A 22389-nucleotide genomic window follows, 5' to 3' on the forward strand; every position below is an offset into this window, starting at 1 on the left:
CTGAAACTCACAACATCTACCAGTATAGATGATTACAACCACAAACTAAAGGAGAATAATAGGTGACTGAAACAACAAATGATGAAATGTCATTTGAAAAAAATATTTGGGAGGCATTCCTGATGAAGAAAACTACTTCCATACAATAAAGATTATTTACCTGTGGTGGTCTTTTAATTATAGCGGTGTAATGAGGTTAGGCCCACGGCTCTGTGGTCATCACCAGCAAAGGAGTTGATTCTGAGGCCACCGCTTTCCTTAGAGAACAATGAACCTTAAACAGAAAACAAAAGCAGGCTGTGGATCCCTTTGGAATGTAACTTGATATTTAAAGGTTTGGGGCTCCACAAATTTAAAAGATCACAATACTTATATATTTATTTATTGTTAAGAACACGAATCAACCAAAAAAAAAAAACAAAACAAAAAAGAATATAAAGATGAGTTGAGAGCACAGGATGAGAGCCTGTAGGTCTGAATCCTAATCCTTGCTCCATCGGATTTGATAGATAGCTCTGTGGCCTTGGGTAAGTTACCCTACCTCTCTGACCCCTCAGTTTTTTCATCTGAAAAATGGAAAATGGAGACTGGATTGAGGAATAAGCTTACTGATATAAACTTCTATGAAATAAACCATGAAATGATATTGGGGGGGGGGGGGAGGGACATTAATGTGGCATGTCCCTGGCAAGATCCTGTTCCAAAATCCAGAATACTTGATCAGTTACACCCCAAGTGGGATGCTCCAGGGTCAGCAAGTGGCTTAGATGTGCATATTAACTGAGTCCTGCAATGCAGATTTCTTCTTGGATCCAAGTTAATGCAAAAAAGAAGAAAAAGCACATTCAAGAAATTAACGCATCCATTATAATCACCGAAATAGGCTGCTGTAATAAGGGCCATTTAATAAAATTGTAAAAAGCCCTTTTCTAAGGGGGAAGAGATAGGCCAGGATGGAAGTCAAGTGCAGCTGTTTGAGCCTCTGCCAGTGGCCTGATCTCACCAGAAAACTGAAGTTAAAAAACAACAAACTTCCAGATTCAGCGATCTCAGATGAGCACTGCCTCCCCCTACCGTTTCCTCCCACCCCCATGTCCTTTCTTTCCCTGTCTCCCCAGTTCAGGCACCTGGGTGGCTTGGTGCTTTTCCGTGTGGTTGGGATGTCAGCCGGCAGCCCTGGCGACTGGAGCCCTGGGAGGCGGCAGCTACCTCTCGGGTTTAGCATTACGTCATCCCTTCTAGACCCAAATTTATCTCGGCTGCACACAGACCCGCAGTTCTGAGCTGCCGCTGACTTGAGGAGAGCTTACGCATGAAGTTAGGCAAGGCTGACTCACTGGGCAGAAGGAAAGGTTTTCTGCTGCTCTTCACGTTTTTGGGCCCTGAGGGGAGAGGTAGGAAGGAGGCTGCGGTTGCCATTTCGGGGTGGAGGATGGAAAGATGTATAGCTATTACGGTTTTCATTTAAGAGCTCAGGACTCACCCTTCCTCCATCTTCAACCTTCATTATTTGAAAACCCCCCATCCTTAAAGATAATTGCAGTAAACAGTGCCCTTCACAGTAAGCATGTTGCACTTTCAGGGAAGTGCTCTTATTAAGTGCCAGGCGTCACCAACACAGTGACTTTGGACTTGTAGCTTAACCTCATGGTCCCTTCCCTTCTTTCTATCTCTCCTGTCTGCAGAAAAGATATAATACAGACCAGCCTCCTCCATTGTTCATGAATCTGCAATAAGTCATTTGGAAATTTGCATTGAGTAAACTGTGACGGAAAGGACCCCAAAGAATGGAGAGCTTTGCCTGTTTACTCTGAAGGGCAGATTTTCCCCATCTGGGCTGTGTTTGTTACAGGTCTGGGGGATTCAGGGGGACTTTTTCCATCTTCAAATGAGGCTTCCCTTAGAGAGATATTTTAGGGACAGGACAGAACCAGAGACTGTGGGTAAGATTCCAGGGTCTTTTATCAGAAGGCAAAAGCCTGCTGGGAGCCTTGCTTTTCCTCAGTTTCCACATTTGCATTTGTAGTGCAAACTGGATTCATCTGAGCCAAAGAAAGGCCATGGCTGCCTTTGGGTTCCTCCAGGCTGGGACTGGTGCTGAGGGATGGTTTGTGGGGAGCATTACTCTCCTGAGGATGGAGCCCCAAGCTTTGTGCTGTGGGAGGCCCTTGTGGCCAATGTCAAAGCAAGACCTCAGGGAGCCCGAGCAGGGAGAAGGAAATGGCACCTTCAATTGCTATTAGAAAAGACTGAATATTCCTGCACATAAATCCATCCTTAACACTGCCCCACTGCCCACCATCACCATCACCTCTACTATTCTTTAACATATGCAGGTGGCCTTTTTGGTGACTCTTGCCCCACTTTCCATTTCCTCATCTTCCTCTTGGCCATGGCTCTAAAAGAAGGGCTGGTTAGTTCATCTGGAGGTCAACTGTGAAAGGTCAGGCACGTGCACCAAGTATCTTGCTTTCCCTTAATAACCTGCTAGGGCTTATGATCTATGGATTTAATCCCAAGTGCATTTTCAGTTGGTACTTTTTTTTCTTGACTGCATGTCACATAGTTTACCTCCCACTGGGGAGACTTTTATTGGTCATAAATTTACCTCTTTTAAATCCTGGAGTAGCCCTTAGCAATTTGGGATCTAAAGATTAAGAGTCTACAAGTGGTAGAAACTTTCAACCAATAATTTTTGCCCTCAACCAACAGGTCTTCTTGTTGAATAGCTATTTTCTTTTAAATAATTCCATTCTTCCCCTTACCCAATGTATCCCTTGTTGAGAGTTATTGATATCCAGTGGGAAAGCCCGTATCTGAAGTGACCTAACCAACAGCAGAAGAAGCAAAGTCCCTGTTTCAAAGTCTTTGCAAAATTAACTCTCCTGTGGCTTGTGAACACCTTCACTTTTGGGTCTCCCTGCATTTGATGGAACACCTATTTGGTTCTTAAATGTGGTGCCAAATGTAATATTTAAAAGGGCCGACATAATTTTGCAGCTTTTGACCTCATTGGAATCTTGTTCACTTTGAAAAAAAGAGTGGAAGAGAGAGGGCGTTAAAATGCAGCATGAATCTCATAACATTTTTGAGAGTAAGATTTTCATTCTGAGATGATATTTTCTGCAGTAGCCACTGGAATGACCACAGGGAAGGGGAAATTCTCCCCTCACCAAGAGCTTCCTGTTATTTTGGATGTCCACAAGCAGGTTAAAATAATCAGGGTGGGAAAAAGTTATGGATGTTTACACAATTCCCGCTTGCTCCTAGAGCATTCAACAGTTTTGACCCTCTTGCCCTTCCTCTCCCTAGACCAATGGTTCTCAACTGGAAGTGATTTTGGGCCCCGGCAGACATTTGGCAATGTCTGGAGACCTTTTTGGTTGGTAGTGTGCTACTGGCATCTAGTGGGTAGAGGCCAGGAATGCTGCTGAACATCCTACAAAGCACAAGTCCACCCCCGCCCCAACCCTCCTGAATTATTTGTCCAAAATGTGAATAATGCAGAGGTTGAGAAACTCTGGTCTAGACTTCGAGGGCTTGTTAGACTGAGGACTTGGAAAGAGAATGACAGTGAGGGTAGCCATTGGCAGTCCTTTATTATGGTACCTGCTCTCCTTAGCCACTGCTTTCAGTTCCCTCTCTATGGAGGAGAACAAGAGTGGAAACAGTCATCATAGCTTCCATTAATTGAGTATTATGTACTAAGTGCTGTAATTTTTTCTTTGAATCTTCACAATAAGCCCTACTGGTTATAGACTCCTTGAGAGTAGGATCCATGTCTGTTTCTCTCCTTACACATCATGTCTAGTACAGTGCCTGGCACATGACAGGCCCTCAATGTTTGGATAAATGGAGTAACCGTATCCATTTTATACATGAGTAAATGAGGCCTTAAGAGTCCAGGCAGCTAGTGTAAGTAGCAGAGTCAGGATCTGAACTGAGCCCTGTGTGACTTCAGCACCAAATCACTTACCCACTGAATTATATCCTTCACTTGCAGCACCAGAGAGGCTTTTGAGCCTCTAAAGTCACTAGTGAGGGGCTTGAGGAGAAAGAAGTTTTTAAAAATAAGATTTAAAAAACCCATGAAAAACAAAACTACTGTGTGGAAACTAAGGGGGGGAAGAATGGCCTTATGGAAGCCCTCTCTGGCTCTGACGGGATCAGATCCCTTGTTTCTGAACAGTGATCTTGGTTTTTCAAATGCTTCTGTATGTGCTGGCCGAACAGCACATTTTGCGATGGGTAAACTGAGGCATGGAAGTTACTGGAAAAAGTAGTACTAGACAGAGGGCTGGAACATGGCACTTCAGATAAAGAATGCTTTAGCTTCTGGGCACCCGCTGGGAGTCGCTAAGAAAGAAGCTTCCTGGGACCTCGCTCAAATTCTTACTTCCCAGAAGTAAAGCGCCTATAACTTCTTAGTCCTTACACCCTGAAGACCGAGGCTAAGCGGGACTACATCTCCCAGCGGCCATTGCGGAATTCGGTAGGGCGCAGGCGCACTGAAGTGGTCGGCATACTACCACTCCCGGCGTGCAGTAAGAGGGGCGGGACTACATTTCCCAGGAGGCAGAGGAAGGGGCGGGACGGGGCGGGCCTCGATGCTGCGCCCGCCCCTCCCCCGTGCTCGCGCGGAGAGGTAAACAAACCGCGCGCGGGCTGCCGGCGGCGGCGGGCGAGGCGGGCGCGGCGGGGGCGGCAAGGGCGGCGGAGAGCGCGCCGAGCCGCGGCCGGGCTGGCCCGCCCGCCCGCCGCACATGTCCCGGGGCGGCACCGGCCTGTAGCCGCCCGCGGCGCCTCCTGTCGGCCGGGGAAGGGAACGCGGAGAGGCCCCGGTCGCCACCAGCGGTGCCCATGGAGCGGGTGCGGATGATCAACGTGCAGCGCCTGCTTGAGGCGGCCGAGTTTTTGGAGCGCCGGGACCGAGGTAACGGCTGGGCGCCGCCGCCGCCGCCGCCGCCGCCTCCGCTACCACCTGAGCCCGCGCTCTCCTCCGAGTGCGGTGCGGCGTGTGAGGGGAGGGAGGGTGCGTGTGTGAGGACCGGAGTCCGTGCGTGAGGAGTGGAGTGAGTGTGAGGGGAGAGGTGCGTGTGTGAGCAGGGATGTGTGAGGGGAGGAAGGGGTGCGTGTGTAAGGACGGGTGTGTGAGGAGGGGTGCGCGCGTGAGGGGAGGCGGGGGTGGGTGCGTGAGGGGTGCGTGTGAGGGGAGGCAGGGATGCGTGCGTGAGGGGAGACGGGTTAGAGTGAGGAGGGGTGCGTGCGTGAGGGGTGCGTGCGAGGGGAGGCAGGGGTGTGTGTGAGGAGGGGAGGGCGCGTGAGGGGAGGGAGAGGTGCGTGTGAGGGGAAGCAGGGGTGCGAGTGAGGAGGGGAGTGCCTGTGAGAGGAGGCAGGAGCGCATGTGAGGGGAGACGGGGTTGCGTGTGAGGGGAGGCGAGGCAGGGGTGCAATGTGAGCAGGGGTGCGAGGGGAGGGTGCGGTGATGGTAGGCACCTGGAGCCCGTGAGGGGGCGGTGCGGGAGCGGCCGCGCGTGCGTGTGTGTGTGAGGGTGGCACGTGTGCGCGGGGAGGGTGAGGCGAGGCGGGTGAGGGGGATCTGGGGGCGGTGGGGGGGGGGGCGGGAGCAGCTGGAGGGTGTGTGCTGAGAGTGGGCGTGAACCCGAGGACTTGGGGAGGAGAGAGGGCAGGACGCACTGCAGGGAGGGGGCGGCAGCAGCGCGGGCAGGGGTAGGGGAGACCCGGCCCGGGGCGTCGGAAGGGAGGCCAACTAGAGAGCGAGTGGGGAGGAGGCTGGCCACCCGTGGGGGAGGGGCCCCTGAGAAGCTGGGGTTTGAGGAGATGGGACCCCATCAGGGACAGGTGTCAGGACACGGGGGAGCGAAGAGCAGGACCTCTGAAACTGGTGGCAGGAGAGAAAATGTCCTCTGAGACAAGGCGATCGAATTGTTTGAAGTACGTGAAAATGTGGCGCTTGGGGAGGAGACACCTAGAATGGGGAGAGTTAAAGGGGGATTTTGAGGCCAGCGAGATAACTGAGGAGAATGGTAACTAGTCTCCCAAAGCGGCGTGTTTGAGTCAAGAATTCTTGGCGAAGAGGATTTTGGAGAGGATGGAGAATTTACTTGGTTGAGGAGGTGGTGTCTGTTCACCTTTCAGGTGACGGGGCTGGGTCTGTGGATGCCACAGGTTTGGTGTCCTGGCAAGGACTGAGAATTTTATCTTCCAAAAAGTGGAAAAATTTTTACCTCTTTTCCTGCAGTTGCTTTCAGCAGTGTGTGACTGCAGGGACTTCCGATCTGTGGGTCCATGGATTTGGGTATGTTCCTGTTACATCTTTTTTTCTTGCTGTCTCTTTAGAGTGTGAACATGGCTATGCCTCAACGTTCCCCTCCATGCCGAGCCCGCGGCTGCAGCATTCAAAGCCCCCAAGGAGATTGACCCGGGCACAGAAACACAGCAACGGGAGCAGCAACACCAGCACTGCCAACAGGTAGCAAGCTGTGGGAGGAGGTTTAGAAAGGGCTGCTGGTGGGAGGGAGCACAGGCTCAGGCAAAAATGCAGGCCCTGGTGACCTCAGTTCTCTAATACCAAGTCTAGAGCAGCACTGAATAATAGCCAAATGAGTTCCTTTGCGACCGTCCTTGAAGATTTGGCCCTTTTAAAATAATAAACTCTGGATATGCTAACCTGACTTTGTGTGGAAGGGAAGAAGTGGAATCCGAAAGACCACTAAAGAGTTCTTGCTGGGATTAAGCCAGGAGGTCTGTGACGGATGGAGAGGGACAATAAGTTGAGGGACTTCACAGCATGTGTCCATGCATGCAACCGCGTGCTAAAAGTAATCTTGGGCCAGCCTTAAACTTGGATGATCCAAGAATTTCTAAAACCCAGAAATAGCTCAGGCAGGATATAAAGCAGAATCAAGGGTTTTGTTAAAGGAATAAAAATATTTAGAGTAGGAAGTTAGTGGGCATGGTCTATTTGTTGTTTATGGATGAAAGGGAAGACCATGCTATGAAAGTGTCGTCTCTTATTGGGTAAGATTGAATTGGTAAGGGAGATTTTAAATTAAAAACAACAAATGACACAAAGAATATGCTTATTTTTCAGTCCAAAGAGGTCCCTAGAAAATGCTTGTCTGGGTGTATTCAGACACAGTTGACTTCCATTTTTTGAAAACTTTTGGTAGTGTCTGGCTGTCTCTTTCAGTGTTTTGTCCCAGAGGGCCAGCAAATTCTAAGGATTCATCTCATAGGAAGTTTTCAAAAGGCCATCTTAAAATCAGCAGATGTTGTCTTTTCCATCAGTAAGAGGAATTAAATGAGACCTTTTTTCCTGATTCCCAAAGAGAATACAAGCATTTTTTTTGGAGAGGTACAGAGCAATCTCCCAGTAACTAAGTTTGCTTGAAGAGTTTGGAGAACTCCGGACAAGTAGTTGGGTAGTCACTTGAAGAAGCAGGTTGGGAAGAGAGCAGGAGTAGGGGCTCTTACTAATTGATGCAGGAAACCTGAGGGTCCTATAGATAATAATTAAGCTTAAAAGGTTGGATCTTCCCACTCTGTATTTTTGACATTGCTGAGGCAAAACTAGGATTCACTCTTCTCCCTTTGACTAATCGTTAAAGCTGTGTTTTCTTTTTTGGCTTCGTCATTAAGACTATTTTGTATCTTTCAAACTTAATTTTTAAAATTGTAAAACTAATTACCCATGAACTTGATATGTTATATTTTTATGTGTGGGCCTAGAGGGTTTGCTATAGTATGATGGGTTTGGGATGAAAATATGTAACATGATATACAGTATTAAAACAATAAATACAAATTTTCTTGTTCACAGTTTCTCTGGTTAATGTCTCAGCAATTAGGATCTATATTCAAGAATTCATGGGTTTTTCAACCCACGTGTAGGTTAAAAAAAATTTTTTTTTTTTTTTTAATTTAGAGATGTGCAGAGAGTACCAGATAGGAAACCAGGCCTGGGTTTTGTTATGCTACAAGTATTTATTGAGTTTTTCCTATTTTATAGAAATCAGGTAAATGATATCGTTACATTTTCTCTTCATCTCTGTTCTCATCTGTAAAATGAAGGGATTTTACAGGTCCCTACCTCCCCTGAAGTTCTATGACACTGATTTATTGATACTTTTAGAGATCAGTTACTATATTAGTTATTCAATATACCACTTCCATCATTGCAGATGTGACATTTTTACTAACAATTCAAGGATTATAGAGGCATTAATTAGACATTCATTTCTAGATTTTACCAGTTATGTTGCAGGTCATGAATAAGTCTTTGTCATCTGTTGACTTACACTTTGCTCAGCTTGGAGTTTTGACTCAGTGCTGTTTCTCTTTTGTGGTAGTGTTCCTTTTAGGATTCTGTGATTGTGTGTAGGACCACAGTGCTAATTACCATATGTTTTAACATAGCATATCAGAAAAATTTTAAAACTACAGGCATGCCATGTTGTTCTTACAGTACCCATGGGAAAATAATTGTGTATATACTGGACCACCCAAGGCTAAGGAAGATAATTTTTCATGGAAATGTAAGTAATAAGAAGGAAAGAGAAAGAAATAGAGTTCAGAATGTATTAAGGTCCACCCATGGGTAGGGTTTAGGCCGGGGCCTATAGATGAGAACTAGTATGTTAAGTGGAACATTAGAAATTATTTTTCCTTACATTCGTTTAAAATTTCTGCTTCATGGACTAGAGGAGCCAAGGATCAATTTCCAGTGCCAGGGTATGTGGAAATGGGGTTGTTAGTCCATTTGAAGGAGACCTTATAGACTTCTGTTAACCTTAAGCCTATTACTGGACTTAAAAGAAATTTTATTATATTGGTTACATAGAGCATGTATACATATATGTATATATACATATATATACACATATATACATAGAGAAAGAATACTTGTAAAAATTTACACTTGTAGTCATCTTAAACAAGGAAAGGAATAGAGTTATGAGTATATTTGTTTTATTTTCGGGAACAAAAAGCACTTGTGTCGAAGTTGTTACTGATAGGCATCTTGGATGTTGGGTATGTTGTATGTCATACAATGTCATTTCTCTGACATTGTAGGATCTTTTAGATATAATGTTGGTTGATTTTTCCCCCCTAATATTGTCAGGTATAATATGGTCTTCCTGATATAAAATGTTATTTTATAAATTTATGGGTGAATGTTAACTTCTAATATTATAAGTCTTGAAATCTTATTTTCACACAAGTACAAAGGAGAGAAAATAAGTGATGTAATGTGGTATTACAAGCATGTACCTTGAAAATCTCAGTAATTTCATCTTTTGGTATCCTTCTAACTGACAATTCAGAAGTGGGATCTATAATATGTAATTATTTTTTAAATACCTGGTTGACTTTACTGTAGTCTTGGTCATGGCCTTCTGGCACATTTCCTGAAATTACCCTTCCTGAGATGTTACTGGTATTAGAAAACCTGGCTGCAATTGCTATCTGGCTCATTGAGGAGCATCAGATAAGCTTAAATTCCCAGCGTTTTAACTCTTTGGTCTCACAACTGAAAAATTTCAAGATCTGTCAGCTTTAGAACTCTACTAACACTAGTCTGCCTGGCTTCACTGTAATGCTGATTTTCTCCTAAATACTTCATGAATTTACCTTCTTTTCTCTTATCTTCATTACGACCCTCCTGATGAGATACCATCCATCTCTCAACCTGGAGAACCATCATAACCTCCTAACTTGTATCTGTGCAACCACTCCTGCCCCATATACAATTCTGATTAATTATATTGGCTAGCTGCCTTTCAGTTCCTTCAGTACACCATGTTTCCTCCTGCTTCACCGTCTTTGCACATATTCTGTTCTTTCCCCTTTTGCCAAATTGTGTCTGTCTAATAACACTCATTTCCACTCAGTCATAACTTCTGGGAAGCTTTTCTTCATCTGCCAAAGTAGATAAGGTAGTTACGTACCTGATGGCACGTTTGTGAATATACAGTTTGTAGATACATACAGTTCTCTGACTGAAGAATTCATGTCTCATTCATCGGACTAGAAGCTATATGAAAGCAGAAATTGAATCTCTACTGCTTAAGGATTTATCCCCAGTAACTATTATAGTGCTTTGTACATCGTAGGTGTTTCTTAAAGAATGGAAGGTTTTCAATCTCCAGGTAGACTGCCTTCTTTAGGAATTGAGTTTCTCTTTTGTGCTGAGTATCATATTCAACTCTGGAAGGAAAAATTATGCAATTCCTGCTTTGGCATACTCTGAATACTTTTTTTTTTAAAGTTATTTATTTATTTATTTTGAGAGAGATAGAGACAGCACAAGTAGGGGAGGGGGGAGAAAGAGAGAGAGAGCGAGAAACCGAATCCCAAGCAGGCTCCATGCTGCCAGCACAGAGCCCAATGCAGGGCTTGAACTCCCAAAGCCACAAAATCATGACCTGTTCTGAAACCAAGAGTCAGATGCTTAACCGACTGAGCCACCCAGGCACCCCTGATTACTTTGTATCCTAAAGGACGTTAACAATAATACATCTGGAAGGGAAAATAATATGTAGTATTTGAAGAGTAAAAAACTCAAACTACTATAATATACTAAGTGTATATTATAGTATACTATAATATAGTCTGTAAGTATATTATAGTAGACTGTAGAATGTTGCACTTAATTTTAAAGAACATTCATTGTCATCTTGTCACGAAAAATATTAAAACTTATATATGTAAGAACCACAAGTCTATCAAATATTGGCAGTAAATGTTGGTATGAGCTTATGACACATAGCAGTTGCATTGTTTTAAGATGATGTAGGAAGTGGTAGTAAGTACCAATTTATGCTTGAATTTTAAGTTGAGAAAAATTTATTCTATTTGGTATTTTTTGGATATTAAGGAATCTCACAATAACAGCTATATTTCAGTTCCACCTGCTTAGGATTGAGGACATCGAAAAACAAAACAACTTTCCTTTTGCTTGTAAGGCTTTAGTTTAACTTTTCTTTTTTTTTTTTTTTTTAATTTTTTTTTTTTTTTTTCAACGTTTATCTATTTTTGGGACAGAGAGAGACAGAGCATGAACGGGGGAGGGGCAGAGAGAGAGGGAGACACAGAATCGGAAACAGGCTCCAAGCTCTGAGCCATCAGCCCAGAGCCCGACGCGGGGCTCGAACTCACGGACCGCGAGATCGTGACCTGGCTGAAGTCGGACGCTCAACCGACTGCGCCACCCAGGCGCCCCTAACTTTTCTTAAAACTACAGAATAATTAAATATGTTAGTCTTAGAGGGAATGATTGTAGTGTTATGTTTTCAGGTTTGTAGCCTTTTGAGCTGCCTTTGTGCATTATTAGTTTTTGGGGGGAATAGTGGTGAATTCTTTTTTTAGGATAGTTGTAGAGGATTTTTTCCAGTAGAAGTAATTTGAAATTTGTTATATCTTCTGTTTTTATTTTTAAACATGCACCTATTTGTTCAACTAAATAGTTGAATGAAACCATATAGTTATTGTGAAATTTCTTTTTACTATTCTGTGCTTTTCAAATTTTCTGTATCAAGAAATAGTTTCTGAGTCTCTGTCGAGTAGAAAATTCCCAAAGTTTCAGGACAAAAGTAGAGATTAGTAGCAGTTAAATTCTTTGTGATATTAGTATTGTTCTTCAGTATTTTCCAAACGTTGAGTGATTAACACAGCCTATGTAATGTTTTCTGTGATATTCTGTCTTTGACTAAAACCAAGTTTAAATGAAAAATTCTCAAGAATTATTTATATGCCTCACTCTAAACAAACTCAGACTTTCCATTAAATGCTTCATTGAAACAGAAGTTTACTGTTGCAGAGTTTCTAAAGGACATACTCCCTGTGGAAGTATTGTTTCAAGGAGACATGATGATCATGACTTATAAGTCAGTAGGACAGCTGCTTATGTTCCTATTTGATGAGCAGCCTTTTGCCAGAATATTGAATACATGATGTAGAAGATCACAAATTTTAGAAAGGGAATTCAGGATTTCATTTGGTATAGTTCTCTGCTTTATGAAGGTAAGATATTAACACTCATTTTGTGATTAAAACTCATGTGGCCTAGAGATGGTAAGAGATACCTATTTAACTATAAGTGGTGGTTGGTTTAAGATCAGTCTGGATTTTATGCATCATTCTAACCAGATGAGACTGTTGGCCTGAAGAAAGCTTTTTCCTTCTAGATTTCTCCTTACAAATGAAACAGCGTTACCTCCTTTTGGGTATAGTATGATATCTTAAGTGAAGCTGTTTTCCAAACAGAAATCTAATCAAAGAGGTTTGATGATATGGTTTGACCAAGTATATTTCTGGGTCCCAATTTTGATCAGTAATGCCAATGTAATTTAAGTGTGCATATTTTTTGTTTATTTTTATTTTTCATTTTGGCTTCCTACATTTTAAAGTACTGGCAGCCTTCCCCCATCCCTGCGCTCCCCACCCCCCCTGCCGGCTGTGTATGTGTGTGTACACACCATCTTCGTTACCATTTAATGAAGGACACACATGTTGTCAAGTAAATATATAAATATATTATTTCAAACTGTGATGAGTTTAATATGAGGGAAATATAGGATTCCATGGGGGGCATAACAGAGGACCTGATTAAGTTTGATAAATGAAGGCAGGCATCTCAAGAATTGAACCTTTTGCAGTCTTGCTTTCTCTTATCTTGAATGTTTTTTCATGTTCATACCCATCTGTTAAATCATTTTTAATTATAGTATGATACTCTGATTCATGTGTATACCATAATTCGTTAACCCAGTCATCCATTGATGACATTTAAGTTATTTTTAGATTTTTTTCATTTGAAACAGGGCACTATGAACAGACAACTTTGTGCAGATACCTCTGTGCATTTGTCCACCTAGATCCTTCGGATAAACATGAAGAATTAGAATTGTTGGCTCAAAGAGTAGAATCCATCTTCAATAATAATGAATAGTAACCCCTTACATTTAATATACTACTTATGCATAAATACCTGTAATGTACATTATTACGTCATTTGAATTTCATAACAGTTCTGTGAGGTAAAATGAAAATATTTTCCCTATTTTTTTGATGAGGAAACTGGACTGGCATGCAATGCAAGGTAACTTGCACAGGTAGAACTAGGAGGTGAGACAGATCCCTGGATTTGTTTCTCTAGGATCAGCAAATAATCCTCAGTAATAATTTACTTAAAGGGGTGCCTGAGTGGCTCAGTCTGTTAAGTGTCCGACTTCAGCTCAGGTCATGATCTCACAGTTTGTGAGTTCAAGCCCCGCGTCGGTCTCTGTGCTGACAGCTGACAGCCTGGAGCCTGCTTCAGATTCTGTGTCTCCCTCTCTCTCTGCCCCTCACCTGCTTGCTCGCTCGCTCTTTCTCTCTCTCAAAAATAAATAAAACATTAAAAAAAAAAAAAAAAAACTAAGACTCAGTGACTGTACCCTGAAATTTTTGTGTTAGTGCTCTCCTCTTCCGCTCTGCCAAATGCTTGAAACATGTGGTCAGCATCTGCTACTTTAATGCCTTCCCACCAATATTTTTCAACTTTTGTAATTTGCTTCCTTTTTCACTATAGCTACTGAGACTGCTTTCTTAAAGGTAATTAGTAACCAAATGTATTGAACTGACACTATATATATATATATATATATATATATATATATATATATATATATATAAAAATGTTGCTATACATGCTTCCCTACAATAGAGTTTATGGTATGTTTGGAAATATATGTATACAATAAAATGGTAAATAATACAAGTCAGTAAGATGTCATAAACATGGCTGTTTTTATTTATTAGATGACAGTATACAGATTAAATTATTTAGATTTATAGAAAAGATTACAATAGGTTCTTGTAGAAATGCTGTAGACTCCTAGTATATACTTATTCATTGATTAACTTTAACATACATTCAGGGAGATATAGGGATTCCATAACTTAATGTAAGTGAAATTCCTTGCATTTTATCTAAGTAACTAATTTCTTAGAAAATATTTGGTTTGATAGATAATTTTGTTATTAACGTTGCTTCATACATTTCAGGGAAAAGTATTGTGGATTTTCTTTTTATTTAGTTTTATGACATTGGATAAAAGGGTTTCTGTGCGGTATTTATTTCCTTATGTTTGTTTATCATGGGAAATATTTTTGATAGTCTTTTGAGAACACTATGTAAACACCATTTGTGGAGGCCACATGATGAGAGCTTTGAAGCCATTTGAAATGGGCATTTTTAAATTATAGAAGAATATAATTTTAAATACAGAAGAACATAATTTTTAATATAGAACATAATTTTAATTATAGAAGAATATAATTTTAAATATAGAAGAACATAAATTTGTCACATATTTTGACAAAACAACTGATTTTCCTTTATTCTTATTTTGATTAATTAGACATGGACAATTTAGGATTCTCTTTGAGGAACTGTAAAGAACCTTTCTTTTTATGTAATGAGAGACTAGCGGGTAAAAGGTAAGTTTGTTTTGGTATTAGAGGAAATGTAAATTTTGAGGTTTTAAGTCTTGATTACCATAGACTTGTGTGATAGTATATGTCTTCTATATGAATACCAGGAAAAAAGTGATTTTCAGATTCCACAAAACTCTGGGCGATATATTGTTTTTAATACGGAACGTGTTAGGATTGGTTTCTGTAGTCTTTGTTGGTAACAGTCCGCAGAAGTTACAATTTAAAATTTAAAACTAGTCTGGTTCTAAAACCATTTGATATTCTTAACATTATCATTTTAACTATTATCCAGTCCATTGTCCTTTGGAAGGCAGGTTACATTCCTGGAAATAGTACAGTATGCCAAAAAGAAGTATTTGAATCTCATTTTTCTATAGAATCATGGTTTTTTAGGGAGGTTACCAAAAACCCAGAGTCTAATATTTTTATGGAATTTATCACAAACACCACATTTCATCCATTTAAAGAAACAAAACAATTTATCTACATAAAAGTTAAACATCTTTATATATAAATTAATTAAATAGAATTACATGGTGGTTACTTAACTATTGTAAGGATATAATGCCAAAGTCATAGTGTATGTTATATAGTTGTAATTTTTTTAATGAGTTATGCCTTATTTATTTATTTGCAAAAAGTGGATGATGGAACGTGAGTTATACGAGGGTAGAGACTTTGTAATTTTACAGTATTTATATTCCTAGTGTAGGTGCTACTCATTAAATACTAAATGAATAGCTGAATACTTTGAGCATGATCATGTAGATCTGAAGGTATTTTTGAATGAAATGTTCACATATTTTTGACAAGACTTTTAGAGAGACTTAGGCACAATTGATTGCTTTGTATGAAATATAGGGGTGTTTAATGTCGTTATTCTCATTGTAATTTTGTGACAGGTATCCTTATTGCAGACAAAGTTATGTTTGTGTTTTTAACATTGAAGTTGAAGCCCATATTATCAAAATTGCTGAGTAACGTTTCTTTTATTCTTTAAACAAACATTTAAGTATTAGTAGGAATTTAATATTAACTTACTAAGTACCAATAAGTGTTTCATACTGTTGGCCTTTTTCATAGATGTGGTAAATAACTTGGATGTTAATGATAGAGTGTAACAAGTGTGAAACACTGTCCTATGAGATGAAGGTCTCCTATTCTACATGTCCACAGGAATACTTGAGTGTGAATGGTCATAGCATTCTTCATAATCACCAAACACTGGAAACAAAATATCCATAAGCTGGTGAATGAATGGACAAACAAAATGCAGTATATGCATACAATGGAAATACTTTGAGCAATAAAAATAAACTACTCATATGTATAACAAAGTGGATGAACCTCAAAAACATTAAATGAAGTCAGATACTTAATAGTACATATTTCACATGATTCCATCATGTGAAATTTATAAAAAAGGGAAAACTATAGAAATTAGAAAGCAGATCAGTGGTGGTCTAGGAAATGGGAGTGGAAATTGGCTGTGAATGGGCATGAGGAAACTTTTGGGGGTGATAGAAGTGTCCTAAAACTAGGTTGTGATAAAGGTTATGCAACTGTATAAATTTACTGAATCTCACTGAACTGTATACTTAAAATGGGTGAATTTTATAGTATGCATATTATACCTCAGTAGAAGTGTAAAAGAAAAAGAAAATTGCCCATTCCTGTTTATTGCAGTAAGATGAGTCTTGAACATGTGACAGATGCTAAAAAGAACTAAAGGTGTAGTGAATGAATGAATGAATGAATGAATGCATAAATATTAAGCAATGAAGCCTTCAAAACTTGAAATAAACCAATAAGAGGTTAGAAGTAGGGAGTGTAGCCAGTTGGAAAAAGGTACCTCCATTCTCCTACAGCTACCAAAGCAAGGAGATTCAGCTGTCCTGCCAGCCTCTCTTCTACTACTCTCTTTGAGAATCACTTTTCTGTGTGATGTACTTCTCTTAGTAAGATTCTTTGAAATAGATGCATAACATCTAGTCCTATAGAGAAGAATGTAATATATTAACAATAAAACTTAGGATCAATTTCAAAAAAAAATGGGCTTTATATTATAAGTAATGCTGTTAATTATGGTTCTATTCATTTCTTTTCCCACCAAAGTAACTACTGAATGTCTATTTCATGCCCAACTCTATCCTAAAATATCAAATTACAATTTTGAAGTCAAGGGATTTAGGAAATCACCTATATTTTCTCCATTTTTTTTAATTTTTTTTTTTTTTTTTTTTTTTTTTTACATTTATTTTTGAGAAACAGAGTGAGACAAAGCGTGAACGGGGGAGGGGCAGAGAGAGTAGGAGACACAGAATCTGAAGCAGGCTTCAGGCTCCGAGCAAGCGGTCAGCACAGAGCCTGTTGCGGGGCTCGAACCCACAAACTGTGAGATCATGACCTGAACCGAAGTTGGACTCTCAACCGACTGAGCCACCCAGGTGCCCCTATTTTCTCCGTTTTTTAAATGTTTGTTTATTTTTGAGAAAGACAGAGCACAAGCAGGGGAGGGGCAGAGAGAGAGGGAGACACAGAATCTGAAGCAGACTCCAGGCTCTGAGCTGTCAGCACAGAGCCTGATGTGGGGCTTGAACTCCAGGACCATGAGATCATGACACAAGCCAAAGTCAGATGCTTAACCGACAGAGCTACCCAAGCCCCCTGATATTTTCTCCATCTTTAAACATTTTTAGAATGTTGCTCTGTAATAGAATGTGTTATCACACATTAAATATCCTGTTTTAACTTTTGGAAGTATGCTTAAGAGCAATAATTTTAATTTCAAAATTCCCTGTGGTTCTTTTAAAAATTAAAAAAATTTTTTTTAATTTTATTTTTGAGAGAAACAGATAAGAGTGTGAGCGGAGGAGGGGCAGAGAGAGAGACACACACAGAATCTGAAGGAGGATCCAGGCTCTGAGCATCAGCACGGAGCCTGACGCGGGGTTTGAACCCATGAACTGTGAGATCATGATCTGAGCCCAAGTTGGACGCTTAGCCGACTAAGCCATCCAGGCGCTTCTATCTGTAGTTTTTAATATTGCTCTCTCACCTAAGAAGTGATTATTTCATAAATAATGTGTAACTTTAGTATGTATTAGATACTTCTTAATTTCTGGCACTGCTAAGAATAGAAAGTGAGGTAGTTGTCTTTTATTTTAAATTCATAACATGTTTAAAAAGTAATAGTTGTATATAGTAGCAAGAGTCCATTAATACCAAGTGGCTTATAAAGAAGAATAACATTTCCCTGCCTTATCTTTCCCCTTCCATTTTCTACTTCCTAGACGCTACCACTTCCAACGATATAACAATTTCTTCGGCTGTTTGCTTTCTTATTTATTTATTTTTTTTGAGCTTTCATTTATTAAGTAATCTCTACTCCCAGTGTGGGGCTTGAACTAATAATCCCATGATCAAGAGTTGCATGCTCTTCCAACCAAGCCAGCCAGGTGCCCCTGCTTTTTTATTTCTAAATAAGAAGCAGGGAGCCTAGGTGGCTTAGTCAATTAAGTATCTGACTCTTGACTTCGGGCTTAGGTCATGATCTTAGGGTTCATGAGATCAAACCCCCTTTTGGTTTCTGGGCTCTATGCTGACAGGGGCAGAGCTGGCTTGGGATTCTCTCTCTCCCTCTGTCTGCCACTCCCCTGTGCTATCTCTCAAAAATAAATAAATATTTAAATAAATAAACGAGAAGCTTGTCCTGCTTATTATCTATTGATTTCCTGTTACAGAAGATGAAGACTTGACTGTCTATACTCTTAACTAACAGCAGATTAATTGTATGCCAGAAATGAAAAATTTTTTTTTTTAATTTTTTTTTTTTTTTAATGTTTTATTCATTTTTGAGACAGAGAGAGACAGAGCATGAACGGGGGAGGGGCAGAGACAGAGGGAGACACAGAATTGGAAGCAGGCTCCAGGCTCTGAGCCATCAGCCCAGAGCCCGACGCGGGGCTCGAACTCACGGACCGCGAGATCGTGACCTGGCTGAAGTCGGATGCTTAACCGACTGCGCCACCCAGGCGCCCCTAAGTGGACATAAATATAGATATTTCCCAAAGGAATGATGTTTTTAAATTATGTACTTTCTAGTAATTTATATTATTAGTCTCCCACGATAAGGAATTAATATTTTACTCTCATTTTTTAGTACTTTGTGGTACATTAGATTATTGCCTCAATTTCTGGATGAGGCTTACTACTTTTTTAAAAAATAAGTTTTGTTTGGATATAATTTCTATACAATAAAAACCCCCAGTTTTTAGTATATAATTCAGTGGCTTGACATATGTATACAATCATACAATCTCCAGCAAAATTATGATATAGAACATTTTCATCACCTCAAAATATTACCTCATGCTTCTTGACAGTTTCCTATCTGTACCTCTTGTTCCTGGCAACTTCTGAACTGTTCTGTCACTGCAGTTTTGCCATTTTTACAGTTTTATATAAATAAAAGCATATACATACTCTTTTGTGTCAGATTTCTTTCACTTAGCATAGGGTTTTGGGTTTTTTTTTTTAATGTTTATTTTTGAGAGAGAGGAAGAGCACAAGTAGGGAAGAGGCAAAGAGAGAGAGAGGGAGACACAGAATTCAAAGCAGGCTCCAGGCTCTGAGTTGTCAGCGCAGAGTTCAAAGTGGGGCTCGAACCCATGAACCATGAGGTCATGACCTGAGCTGAAGTCGGACACTAGACTGACTGAGCCACTCAGGCGCGCTTAGCATAGTGTTCTTTGAGATTCATTCATGGTGTTCTGTATTTCAACAGTTCAGTTCTCTATATTGCTGAGTAATAGTCCATTGTATGAATCTACCACAATTTGTTTATCCATTCACCAGTTGATAGACATTTAGGTTGCATATAGTTTTTAGCTATTATAAGTAAAGATGCCATGTACTTTCACGAACAGCTCTTTGTGTATATATGTACCTAGGAGTGACATTACTGAGTCATGGAGTAAGTGTATATTTAACTTTATAAAGAAATTGCCAAACCATTCTCCAAAGTGTCTGTACCCATTTTACATTCTGACTAGCAGCGTAAGAGACTTTCAGTAGCTCCACAACCTGGATGGCCCTTGGTACTGTCAGTCTTTGTAAATTTTAGCCATTCTAGCGGGTGGGTCATGATAGCTTCTGGTTTACTTTGCATTTTCCTTATAACTGATAATCAGGGGCATCTTTATATATGCTTGTTTGGTATTGATATATCTTCTTTGGTGAAGTGTCTGATTATATTTTCTGCATTTCTTCTCTTGAGTTGTTTTCTTGTTGAGCTGTAAAGTATTCTTTGCAAATTCTGGATATAAGTTCTTTACCGTGTATGTGTTTTGCAAATGTTTTCTCCTACTCAGTGGTTTACCTTTATCATTTTTTTTAAATGCTTATTTATTTTTGAGAGAGAGACAGAGTGCCAGCAGGGAAGGGGCAGAGAGATGGAGACACAGAATCTGAAGCAGGCTCCAGGCTCTGAGCTGTCAGCACAGCGCCCAGTTCAGGGCACGAACTCATAGTGAGATCATGACCTGAGTCAAAGTTGGACACTTAACCGACTAAGCCACCCAGGCGCCCCAGCCTTTATCATTTTCTTAACAGTGTCTTTTGAAGAACCAAAGTTGCATATTTTGATGAAGTCCAGTCGATATTTGTCATTTATTGTTCATGCTCCTTATGTCCTAAGAAATCTTTTCATAATCCAAGATCATGAGTATTTTCTCTTGTTTTCTTCTAGGCAGTCTTACAGTTTTAGGTTTTACATTTAGATCTAAGCTTTATTTAGAGTTAATTTTTGTAGAAGGTGTGAGGCAAGGGCTAAATACCATTTTTTGGCAAATAGACATCTGGTTGTTCTAGTACTATTTTTTGAAAAGACTATATTTTCTACATTGAATTACCTTAGCATCTTTGTAAAAAATCATTTGACCATATATGTGCAAATCTATGATTGGTCCATTGATCAAAATATTTATTTTATTTCAAAACCATAGTGTCTTCATTACTATAGTTTGTTTTGTTGTTGTTTTTTTTTAATAAGTCATGGAATCAGGTAGTGTAAGTCTTCCAATGTGCTCCTTTTTTCAAAAGTTCCTTTGACTATTTTAGGTCTTTTGCAATTTAAGATACATTATAAAATCTGCTTGTCAGTTTCTATAATAAAGCCTACTAGAATTTTGATGGGGATTGCATTGACTCTATAGATTAATTTGTGGAGACCTGACACATGTGAACGATATTGTGTCTTTCTATTAATGAATATGGTATGTCTCTTCATTTTGTCAATTATTTAGATGTTTTTTATGTTTTATTTTTTAAATGTTTATTTATTTTTGAGAGAGAGAGCACAAGTGAGAGAGGGGCAGAGAGACAGGGGGAGACACAGAATCCAAAGCAGGCTCCAAGCTCTGAGCTGTCGGCACAGAGCCTGATGCAAGGCTCAAACTCACGAACCATAGATCGTGACCTGAGCCGAAGTCAGGTGCCCCTAGATGTTTTTAAAGTTCAGCAATATTTTGTAGTTTTTCAGAATGTGAGTAATGTACGTATTTGTTAAATTTATCCTTAAGTATTTATTATTCTTTGATGCTATTATTGTAAATGGCAATTGAATTTGGTATATTTTAATAATTTGTATATTCCTTAGGGTTTTCTAAATAGATGATAAATGATGTTGTTTACAGTAAAGATATTTTTACTTCTTCCTTTCCATTCTATATATTTCTTTTTCCTGCCTTATTTTACTGGTGAGGACCTCTAATACAGTGCTACATAGAAGTAGTGAGAGTGAACATCCTTACCTTGTTCCTCATCTTGAGAAAACATGCATCCTTTCACCATGGAGTATGATAATTTTTTGTAGATGCCTTTTCACAGGTTCAGGAAATTCTTTTTTTTTTTTTTTTTAATTTTTTTTTTTTCAACGTTTATTTATTTTTGGGACAGAGAGAGACAGAGCATGAACGGGGGAGGGGCAGAGAGAGAGGGAGACACAGAATCGGAAACAGGCTCCAGGCTCTGAGCCATCAGCCCAGAGCCCGACATGGGGCTCGAACTCACGGACCGCGAGATCGTGACCTGGCTGAAGTCGGACGCCCAACCGACTGCGCCACCCAGGCGCCCCAGGAAATTCTTAATTTATGAGGTGTGTGTGTGTGTGTGTGTGTTTTAAATCTTTAATAGATGCTGAATTTTGTCAAATGCTTTTTCTTCACTTATTGAGATTATACTATACTGTATTTTTTTATTCTGTTAATGTGGTCAGTTACAGTGATTGATATTTTTGTTGAATCTTAAATCAGTCTTGCATTCCTGGAGTAAACTCTACTTGGTCATGGTGTAGTTTGCAATACTGATGCCAACACCCTGCAGTTAACACAGCGTCCACAAGTCTAAGGTGCAGTCCTCAACATGACTGCCCTCACTACAGATGCCAGCTGTAAATTCAGGAGTCTCTAGGCCACCTACCCTTCTGACTATCTGGCTACCAATTTGGGGGTTCTCACAATCCCCTCAAGTTTGTTAATTCACTAGAACTACTCACAGAACTCAGGAGAGCACTATACTTATTACAGATTTTATTATAAATGATACAAATCAAGACTAGCCAAATGAAGAGATATATAGAGCAAAGTTTGGGAGAGTTGGGAACATGGAGCTTTTGTGTTTTTTCTCTGTAGAATCAAGATGCATTGCCTTCCTGGCACATGGATGTATTTACCAACCAAGAAGCTCACCTGAGCTTCTGAGATTTCAGAAAAACTCTGAGATTTCAGAGTTTTTATTTCATTATGTAGTCATAATTGATTGAATCATTGGCCACATGATTGAACTCAATCTCTAGTGACCATTCTCTCCCTGGAGGTTAGGAGGTCA

At 40.1% G+C, this 22389-nt stretch overlaps 1 protein-coding gene across 5 annotated transcripts in view; it reads left to right on the top strand.

Annotated features, from left to right (window-relative positions):
- Window positions 1-22389, top strand: part of MXI1 (MAX interactor 1, dimerization protein) — an 81137-nt gene that overhangs the window by 12197 nt on the left and 46551 nt on the right. For 3 of the 5 annotated variants that reach the window (XM_045438859.1, XM_045438862.1, XM_045438860.1), the window contains exon 2: window positions 6361-6493. In XM_045438859.1, the coding sequence (XP_045294815.1) occupies window positions 6361-6493 (133 nt within the window). Of the gene's footprint in view, window positions 1-4656; window positions 4934-6360; window positions 6494-14426; window positions 14506-22389 lie in introns of those variants that run through there. The other 2 variants (XM_045438861.1, XM_045438863.1) reach the window with 2 other exon arrangements.

This window comes from Leopardus geoffroyi, chromosome D2, assembly GCF_018350155.1.
Source record: "Leopardus geoffroyi isolate Oge1 chromosome D2, O.geoffroyi_Oge1_pat1.0, whole genome shotgun sequence".
Taxonomy (NCBI): domain Eukaryota; kingdom Metazoa; phylum Chordata; class Mammalia; order Carnivora; family Felidae; genus Leopardus; species Leopardus geoffroyi.